Below are 10,713 nucleotides of genomic sequence, written 5' to 3'. Positions count from 1 at the left end.
ACTCATTAATTAATCCCATAAAATTCAAGTAAATAATCCCATGTAAAATAGCCTTTTAAAAAAACATCCTTGAATGTTTCTCAAAGGCATATATATAGTGTTTTTTAAATGTATCCCAAATGAACCCTAAAGGCTACATTTAACTCAGGAAAATGACAAATGTTATATATTCAAATCAGCTAAGTTAAAAAATTACTTAGCTATAATTATTTCTGTAAGCATATAGGCTTCTAATTTTGGCTATGATTTTTCTGAACTTACAGAGAGGAAATAGGCGGTTGGCCTATCTATGAAATGGATCGGACCTTCAGCTGCTTCCAAATGGCTTCTGCATTACATTGAACAATCTACAGAAATTCCAGTGATGACATAAATGTGCATGTTCTGGATTTCCTTCACATTTTATGGAACATTGGTCCTATCGTAGCTATAATATCTGCATAGGGAGTGCTCTGGCTCAGCTCAATAACCCGCTGTTTTTTTAGGACAAGAAAACTATAAAATTTGGCAGCTGCTTGTTTTCGATCATTATTTCTACAGAGCTTCATCAGACTAAAGGACTGCATTCCCATCTTGTTAGATTCCTGGGAAAATTAGAAAAGAGAAGAGAAAAGGAAAACAAGATCATTGGAAGTAAAGTAGACTGTGGATACATAATTAACAACAAAATATTAACATTTTTGATTACATGACTATAAAATCCTTAAATGGAAAAATGCAAATGACTCTTTAGTAAACTTACAAAAACACCCTAAGTCACTGAGCACAAGCTTGGTTCATTGAGAACATGTGTGCAAAAGAACTCCAAAGTATAATACAAACTTATAATATATTATATAAATGTTAGGTCTTTTTTAAAAATGATGTTAATATATATTGTTCCTGTAGAAAGTGTAATTATTAATAATTTAGACTTGCTGTGTGCAAAAGAACTCCAAAGTATAATACAAACTTATAATATATTATATAAATGTTAGGTCTTTTTTAAAAATGATGTTAATATATATTGCTCCTGTAGAAAGTGTAATTATTAATAATTTAGACTTGCAGGGAGAAAAAAAAATCCACAGGACTTTGGAAGGCTTCAAATGCAATGAAAATGATCAGGCTATCAGGCTACTTCTCCTTAAAGGTACTGGGTGGGATGGTGACTATAAACAATTCTAGTGGTAAATGCAGAAGTACATTTGTACATTTCTGCTGCAGGGAATTATGACAATGTAAACATTGCCCAGTTTATTTGCACAGATTAAAAAGATGTTGGGTTTACCATATGGCACCTGTGTACCCATTAGACATACAATAAAGCATTTAATTATGGTATTTAATTATGAATGAAGATAATTACTTTAATGAAGACTAGGACTTAGGATCCGATTCCCAGAGTAGAAGTATGGTGTTTTTAGTAAGAAATACTGTAGTGTACTGAATTCTGGCCAGTATCCCCATGAGCATCATACTCCTTGGATAGTTGTGAAAGTATTTTTAGAAATATCATATACAAGTTTTGTGCCAGTTCATAACACTTAATAAATTAATAAGTTAAATGCTTTATTGTACTTTATCTCAACCTAAGGTATGGCCCAGGGTCAGCAACCCTTCAGAGATGGCATACCCAGTCTTCATTTATTCCCTCCCTTGACAGAAAAGATATGAATTGGGTGGCTTTTTCCCCTGGGAGAGAGCAGGGACAGCTTTTTCAATTTCAATAATTCTTTTAAAAAACCCAGATAGAAAAATATGCAAGATTGAACATATGTGTTTATTTCTGTTCTCTTTAGAAACCCCTCTAAAACGAAGGTAAAGTAATAAAAAGTGACAAAGGAAGGAGATAAAGACAGACAAAGTGGAAGACGTGACTGACTTAGCAAAGTAGAGAAAGTTAAAACCTAAGTGCTGGTAGGGAGGAAAGCCAGCAAAAAGCAAGCCAATTTGAGATACAGAACCTTGAAAAAGCTCAGGAATTGAAGACATCAGTATGTTATAAACTGGGGATGGGAGGTAAAGCTGAAAACAGGAGAATTCCTTGAGGGTCTACTTGGGAACAGTTAGCTCCTCTGTCTACTTCACTACCTCACAGAATCAGAGACCACTACTCACATAGCAGGAGGCAAGAAGTTGCCCTTGTGAAGATACCAACCATTGAGGCCCTGGGCTTGGGATACTGGCACTATGGATGGTGGAGAAGTATCATACCACAAACAGTGAATCTGAGATCTTGAGAGTATGAAATTGTACATTCTTAACAGTGAGACTGGTTACCAGCCTCTCCTTACCTCCTTTTGGTTCCTGAACCACTGGCATCATGCTTATATTTCCCAGGCAGTGGATTTAAAGATTATTCTGGGAAAAATGACCATTCTAAGGAAAAAACCTTTAGATAATGATATCTGGGTAAGGGAGGTGCCACCCAATTACCTAACTATAAAGACCACAGGTCTACAAGATCTACCCATGCATATGTAACTTCCAATCGGTTTTCTGGTGCCTCACTCTTAAATAAAAACAGATAACTAAAGATCTACTAGACATTTGAGTAAACTCTCTAATGTTAAAGAGCAAAAACAAAGATGCATTCAAGAAAATCACGAAGGAAAGAGAATGCAGGGAGCAGAAGAAAAGTATAACCTCTGAAGTTAAGTTTTTCACTGTATCCATGAAAAATAATTCGGATGATAGTGAGAGAAAGCAGATCAGTGGTTGCTTGGAAATGGGGGAGGGAGGCCAGTGGGAACGATGGGATGAGGGTTTCTCAAGGGGCACAAGGAAATGTTTTGGAGTTTTAGATATACTCACTCTCTTGATTGTGGTGATGGTTTCACAGGTATATACATATGTCAAAACTTATCTAACTGTATACTTTAAATATGTACAGTTTATTGCATGTTAATCATATCTCAACAAAGCTACTTAAATAAACTAACTAAATAAATAGTTAAATCAAAAGTTTAGGATGCTATAAGACAAAAGAATAGTTAATAAGAAAAAATTCCTGGAAAACAAAAAGGCAAAAGCAGAAATAAAAATTCAATAAAGATTGAAAAAGTTGAGGAAATCATCTAGAGAACAGAAAAATACAAAGATAAATTAATATAGGGGATAAAAGATTTTTTTAAAAATTAATGGAGCAATTCAGGAGATCCAACATTTGACCTATGGATGGGCCCTTCCAGAAGAGAGAACAGATAAACAACAAAGAAAAAGTCCAAGAAAGAAAAAAAAATTTCATAGAACTCAAGGACATGAAATTTTTTATTAAATTGTGCTCAGCACAATTAAACAAAAATCAAAACACACTATTATGAAATTTCAGAGCACCAGGGATAAAAAAAAAAAAAGATCTAAAAGCTTCTAGAGAGAAAATAAAGGTTACCTACAAGGATCATGAATCAAGACAGCATTTGAGTTTTCAATAACAACACAAGGATCCTAGAAATGTTACAAAGCCTTCAACATCTGAAAGAAATATATTTTCAACCTATGTCCAGAGACAGCCAATCAAGTTAAAGGTTAAATTTAAAAAAAATCAGGCTTGTATGCAGGGTCTCTATCTCTTATGCACTCGTTATCTCAGAAATTATGAGATGCTAAACACCAAAAAATTTAAGATAAAAGATCAAAGTCCCCCAAAACAGAGGAACTAATACGTACAGAAAAGAGACAAAGAAATTCCCGTGTTTATAATATAGGAATGTCCCAAGACAAAAACTGTGGAGTAGACCTAAAGAGAAACTAGTCTGGATTAGAATAAGAGAATGATAAATAAGCTCCAGGAGAGATAACTTTAAGAAAAAAAAAAAACTGATAGATCAGTTGATATTATTTCACCATACTAAAAGGGGTTCTATTATATTGTCAGAGAATTCAGAAAAATAATTAAGGATGGGTATATAGACACTAAGCAAATAGAATACATGAGGTAATGATTAACTCAGAAAACACCCAACAACAAAACCACCACAAAGTTGACAAGAAAAGAAATGTAACTATACTATGAAGCTTCAATGTAAATTAATTTTTACATAGTCTTTGTGGCAGTGACTGCTAGTGTCCTTTAACATCCATTCTCCTCTTCTTCTACGGTACTAGAATTATTAGCTGGGCCCAAGTTTACCAAATAAGGACTATATTTCCTGGCTAGATGTGGTCATGTGACTAAGTACTGGTCAATGAAATGTAAAAAGTAACACATCCAATTTTTGAGTAGTATCCTTAGGGAAACTTTGCTGCTGATTAGAATACAGACATGGTGGGTAGTTTGCCATTTTGGATCATGAGAACGTGGAAAATGAGGCAAAGGGAACCTGGGTGCCTGACAACTTTGTGAGCATTGCTGCCATACCAGATTGGACTTTTACCTGAGAAAGAAATAAACTTCTATCTTTTTTAAGCCACCAATATTTTGACTTTCTGTCACAATCAAACTTGCATTATAACCTTACAATTATAATATCGTAAACACTGAATACTATGCTATAAGTATACTGGGGTGGGGAATGTAACTAAGCTAAATTTTCATTTCTGTCAAAAGAAGTCAATAGATAAAATTTAAAGCTGATATATCAAGAGCAGTAAAAGCATGGTAATTAGAAATATGGATATACATACTAAAAGAAACAGCTTAATATAGTTGCTTCTGCTGAGCAGGACTTAGGGATGAGGAGGGGTAGGACAAAGACTTTTTTTGTCTTTCCTTTTCAGTCTTATAGCATAGTACTATTGAACTTTAAAAACTATATACATGTGTTATTTTGATAAAAATATAAATTAAAATGAAAAATTACCCAGGTTATCACTCTTGAACTGTTATATATTTAGTTTCATATTAAGAATTAGTTGATAGCCTGCTATAAACAAGAATGGGACACAGAATAGATGTCTAGGGGCATGAGTGTGGGTAAGAAGTTGATTAGAATATGCAGGCACCAAAAAAAACCTCCTATATTTGGCCTTGGATATACCACTGAAAATCATCTCACTCTAGTACAATTTGGCCCCAAAAATGTGTAAGGAAAATTGTTTCATTTTCATTAATATGTAGAAGCTTGAAGTCAATATTTTACTTATTTTTGAAAATAAAAATAGGGTCGACAAAGTCTACCATCTCACCCGTAAACTATTTAACATCTGAAGTATTCTTCGATTCCATCTCTCTGCCTCAATATTTCGTTCATTCCCTGATGACTCCTGTTTCAATGATTAATAAATAAAATATTTAATTTAAGAAAATTTTACTAAATTTTTTAGTATTTGCCAACCATAATGTTAGCTACCACAAGAAACACAACTATAACACTTTCCTGCCAAGTAAAGAGCTTATAGTCTGATAATATAGAATAAGACTAACATATAAATATAGATCAACCTTTGTAGGACTACACCTATATTCCTCAGGCAGCTCCTAAGTAGTACATTCTGAAGTCTTTATTTGTCAATGCATCTAGGACATTATGCCCTTACTTTGAAAAGTAAAGTTAGCAAAGACAACTTTTGGCTAGGACTATCCTAGTTCTGGTCAATCTGAACTTAGTTGACAGGGTTAAATATAAGCTATAAAAAATACTGCCTTGTAAAGGCCTTTATCTGAACTTACCTGGTGATATAGAAGCTCTAAACATAACTGGTGTTTGGTAGTTTGTATATAACTGGGTTAGAAATCTTTCAGATTTTGAGGTATTTCATCCAAAAAGGATTAACCCATTGCCTGTCATGTTATCTAGATACATTCTTTTCAGTACTTAAGGCTTAGCCACTTTCAGAAATAACTAAATATTTAAAAATTGTATACTTGAAATTCCTTTGCAAGAACTCACTCAAATCCCTTGCCAACTAATACCTTAAGAGGTGAGAACAGAAACGTTATGAATCTGACTAAAGAGCAGGCCTACAAAGGGTTGGGGAAAGAGAAGTGGCACAAATATGACCTACTTTATATTTTTCCCTGGACTAGTTCTGACCATGCAACCCAACAGCATCTGTGTCACCTTTATCACATGTCTACTGTTTGTCTAGTCTTCATGTAGCTCTGGAGCCCAGACATTTCCTAAAAGTGCTGTCAATTTCATGGACTCCAAGACAATTTCAGAAAGCTTTAGAATATTTTGCATGACATTTTAAGTGATTTGAGGATATAGGCACCCTTTGACTTAGTCCAGGAATTGCTATATCAGCTTCTTGGGACTGCCTATGCTGTATCTTTTCTTAAATCCCAAAGAGATTGATTTGAAAATATGGTCACTTTATTCTGTTTTCCAAATCCCTCCAGCTACAATTTATGTTTATTTCTTTCTGATCTATCCTTGGATAAGTGAGGTCACCCACTTACTAATGTTTATTTTATTGTTAAATACACAAATGCCATTTTTGAAATGTAAAAACCTCTTTGTTAAAGATCCATGAGACTCCAGCTTCACCTATAACACATAACTAAACTAACCAGAGAAAGATTCCGAAGAAATAGTCTGTGCATTTTGCTAAAGCCTGTCCACTTGATCTATCTGGACATCCTACAGCTGAATCCATTGTGTGGAAAGCCTGGCAGATTATTAAAACAGCTGAACTTGTGCTACGTTGTGGTTTGCTTGACCACATATGAAAACAACCTGTGTCTATAGAAGCAAAGAGAATGGCAAAAATGCATCGACCTATTTGTGGCTCAGCTGTTTGGATGTTTCAGGTAAAAAGTTCAGTTTATTTATTCTGTCCTAGATTATCCAGAGAATTCAGTCTGTTTTCCACGTAAGAAAAAAAAATCTAACTGTCTTGGAACTCATTATAAAGATAATTTATTTAAAAACAAATTAACATTAGGCATTAATAGGTGTTTTGATATTATTTACTAAAAAACTTTTAACAAAATTCCTTTTACAATCTTAAAAATGCCTTTAGTACTCTGGGACAAGGACTAGAGAAATAAGGCAGTAACACATAGGGAGTCAGGTGAGTCAGATTTTACTTCTGTCTTTTCTATTAACATGTGGTCCATTAAACAGACCACTTTCTTCTGATTTCTAGAAGTCTTGCACAGATGTAGGCTGTGAGCCACCTAATGTTAAGGAAAAAAATGCCCATGACTTTTTTTGTAAATAAAATAAAATTTCAAATGTCCTAGGCCATATCCCTAATATAGCTCTGTTTCTCTAGAAATGTTATAAGAATGACTTAAAACAGTGATTCTCAACATTTTAATACCTGTAACTACCTTTGATCAGCATAAAAATCTCATATTTTCTTCTAAAATTATTTGAAGTTTCAGAAGAAATTAAAGAAAGACAAAAAATATGGGAGGAATTTTGAATGTTTTATCAAACTATTCACAAACATCCCTGTTGAGATCACAAGTTTAAATTATAAATTTAGAAAGTAACACGACAGTTCTAAAAATCAATTCTTAAGGTGTTAAATATTTAGGAACAAAGTTTTTGAGAATATCCCCAAGACTACACATATATTTACCAATTCAACTGGACAATATTCCATTTCTTGTGCCAAGAAGGCATTCATTAGAGATGATTCCTCAGCAGCTGAAGACACCATTTCAACAATATCCTGCTGAAGCAAATTAGGGAAAGATAGGTAATTCAGCTAGTGGTTATCACAGGAACAATCTAATTTTGTTAAATGCTTTAATCACATGAATGCTCATTGCTCAAACTAATTTAAAATATTACACACATTCTCAAAATATTATTTCTGAGATAGCCCAGATAGGCAATCTTTGACTTAAATATTCCTGTTTTCCATAAGCCTCCCACAAATGAGGAACTTTCCATGCATGCCCTTTCCCTTCCTATTTCTCACTTCACTGCAAGCCTCACATTAAAAGTCTCTACTCCTATGCTACTGAGATCACTTTGCTTGGAAGCATTTTTTCTAGTCTCAGTCCCCTATCTCTATTCTCATGCCAATACCAGGTGGCAGAGTTTGAAAAAGATCTGCAATGGGCAGCCAGAGGGAGTGAGAGAGAGGGAACTGATATTAATATCCCTCCCCACGGCCATGACAGGGTTCCTGCTACCCCAGCTGAAGCTGTCACTGGCAAAAGGGAAGAAGAAACTGTGTCTGCTGGAAGGGGAGCTAAGACATAAATGAAGAAGGAAAAAGAGAAAGCCAGAAATTCCCCAATCCCCATCATCTCCTCCCCTTCTTATTGCTATAAAAGCTGTCAGCCCCTTTTCATCTCCAACCTGTCTCTCAGCTTAATCCCCTAGCTGTCATCCCTGATCTTGATTAAGAGCCTCCTCTAACACAGTTTACTTGATTTTTCACTTCAGCTCTTAAAAATTTTAGTGAATACAAGGAGTTGCATTTTATTTTTTAATATACATATTTGTGGAGCCTTATGTTTTTTCTCTTTTAATTTCTATGAATATTTTGCACTTTCGATACTTTCGGTTTGGCCATTACTGTGTATAAAAATTCTATTTTATAAAGATTTGCAAACGATTAATCAGAATTAGTATTTTCTTGTTCCTTCATACTTACTGTGCTCCCATACTTGACTGTATTTCACATTTGTTCACCATTTTTGGAAGCAGAATAAGAATGGAATTGAAAGTTAAAACATAAGGAGTAAAGGTTCAAAAGAACTGGTACATCGATCTCTTTTCTTCTCTCCATTTCAAGCACGTAGGAAAATCTATTTTGTTAATGTCTATTATAACTAAAGTTATATTTTCCTTCCCACAAATCATAAACAAGTTTGCCTAAATATAATTTTCAGTAGGTGAACTTTAAGAAATGCCTGAATCCAAATGAGGACGAGAGTAGTACTGGCAATCCAGTATCTCAACACCCAATATACTATCAAATATTTACTAAAACACATTCTTTCTGAATGTATTGTGAAAATATCTTTCCTTCCAAGGGCATTCAGTTTCAGTGTGTGTTGACTTTGAATTCCCTGAGTGGTTATCAAAATACAGTGATGATAGAACAGACCAGAAAAGTACTGGTTTATTTTTATCTGATGTAGCTATAATATTTACATTTGTACAACCAATAAAGTGACAATTGAGGAAATATTTTAAAGCACATTGTTTCCAACTACATTTTTAAATAACTATGTTGTTCAAGTAAAAATATAAAAAAAATTTTGTTTTGGTTATGGATCTTTCAGTCTTTCACATTCAAGGCCAAAGTATTTGGTAGGTCTAAGAATTATTCTTAGAGGTAGGAAGGGTGAATCTATGAGTATACCCATAGGTATACTGGGTACTGTTCTAAAAGATTCCATGACACACAAAACGTGGGCGTAGTAGGATTCTCAGGAAATAACCAGATTTAAATAAAATCATTCATTAAACATGTCATGCAAAATACTATTTCACTGTGAAACTACCTTATTTTGTGATTTACTATCCTAAACTTCTAGAAAATACTGTTTTGCAGATGAAATCATGTTTTACTCTGCTGTTTACTAAAAACTTATAGAAAAATTTAAGATGAAAATATGAATTATACCTCTGCTCCATTGATGGCATCAGGGCCTGGTTACTGTGGGGATGATGAGGCAGGGCAACCAGGGCCTTGGGAGCAAGTGGGGCTGCTGGAGCACTGGACCCCTTTGTTTATGCAAAAGACATATATGGAGGGGTAGCAGGAGAGCAAGGACTGCCAGGGTCAGGGGAGATCACACCTAAATCCCTGAGGAGAGCTGGGGAGAGCAAAAAACCGTCTCCAGGCTGGGCGCTGTGGCTCACGCCTGTAATCCTAGCATGTTGGGAGGCCAAGGTGGGAGGATCACTTGAGCCCAGGAGTCCTGACACCAGCCTGAGTGAAACACCGTCTCTACAACAATTAGAAAAATTAGCCGGGTGTGGTGGTGTGCGCCTGTAGTCCCAGCTACTCCAGAAGATGAGGCAGGAGGATCACTTGAGCCTGAGAGTTTGAGGTTGCTGTGAGCTATAATGAAGCCACTGCACTCTAGCCCGGGCAACAGAGTTTAAAAAAAAAAACAACAAAAAACCAAAAACATGTTCCACAGAAGAGTTGTCTGAAAAGGAGACAAGGACAGGACAACAGTATATGAGTTGGGGGCGGGGGCAGGGGAGACTGAGACTGTGCTCCCAAATCCTTTGTTTTCTGTGTTTTCCCATTTCCGTTTTTCTGGGTTAATTTATAACACTCCTGAGTCCCAGCTTTTCCACAGAGCCCTCCCCTTCACTCCCCCCATTGTTAAGGAAATCTTAGGCCACGTGACAGTGAGGGGCATGCACCACAGCTGTTTATGTCAGCAGCTGCTTGGGGCCTCTTCTCTTGCTACCCACATTTTCCAGGGAGTCCTGAGAGGAAAAACTCATCACAGTCCCGAATGGAGGGGCCGTGTAACTGCGGCTCTCCTGGACCCAGACTGGCATTCCTCCCAATTAAGGCCTTGTTCTCTTTCTTGGACTTGGTGTTCTGCTCTTCCCTTCTTTAAAAGAACTATAAATTCCAGCCCCTTCTCCACTGCTGAAACTCCTTCCCCACCTTCCTTACTTATCCTTGTTAAAATCACAACCATCATGTTTACTGACCACCTGCCATGTGGTGGAGTGTCCTGGGTGCTGGGGAGTACAGTGAATGAGACAAATGAGATTCTGCTGGGTGCCTGGATCTTGGCTTTCTATTTTCCAAGCAATGGGGATATGGAGCCCTTGCCACTCCACCTTTCTCTGTCTAGGACCCCAGTTGGCCTCTTCTTTCTGCTGTCCCCCTCAAAAAAAATAATAA

General features: G+C 35.9%; 1 protein-coding gene across 1 annotated transcript in view; it reads right to left on the bottom strand.

The window, feature by feature from the left end:
- Positions 1-321: 321 nt before the first annotated feature.
- The window catches only part of RAD21L1 (RAD21-like 1 (S. pombe)), a 28,029-nt gene continuing 17,637 nt past the window's right edge, over positions 322-10,713 (bottom strand). The window contains exons 12-14 of the mRNA XM_012665765.1: positions 7,456-7,551; positions 5,110-5,187; positions 322-584 (exon numbers count right to left, since the gene is read on the bottom strand). Coding sequence (XP_012521219.1) covers positions 396-584; positions 5,110-5,187; positions 7,456-7,551 — 363 coding nt within the window. The 3' untranslated portion in view covers positions 322-395. The remainder of the gene's footprint in view (positions 585-5,109; positions 5,188-7,455; positions 7,552-10,713) is intronic.

Source organism: Propithecus coquereli, unplaced genomic scaffold (genome assembly GCF_000956105.1).
Source record: "Propithecus coquereli isolate 6110/MARCELLA unplaced genomic scaffold, Pcoq_1.0 Scaffold122, whole genome shotgun sequence".
Lineage (NCBI taxonomy): Eukaryota > Metazoa > Chordata > Mammalia > Primates > Indriidae > Propithecus > Propithecus coquereli.
Note: the sequence above shows the minus strand (reverse complement) of the source record. Positions and strands in the feature narration are given on the sequence as shown.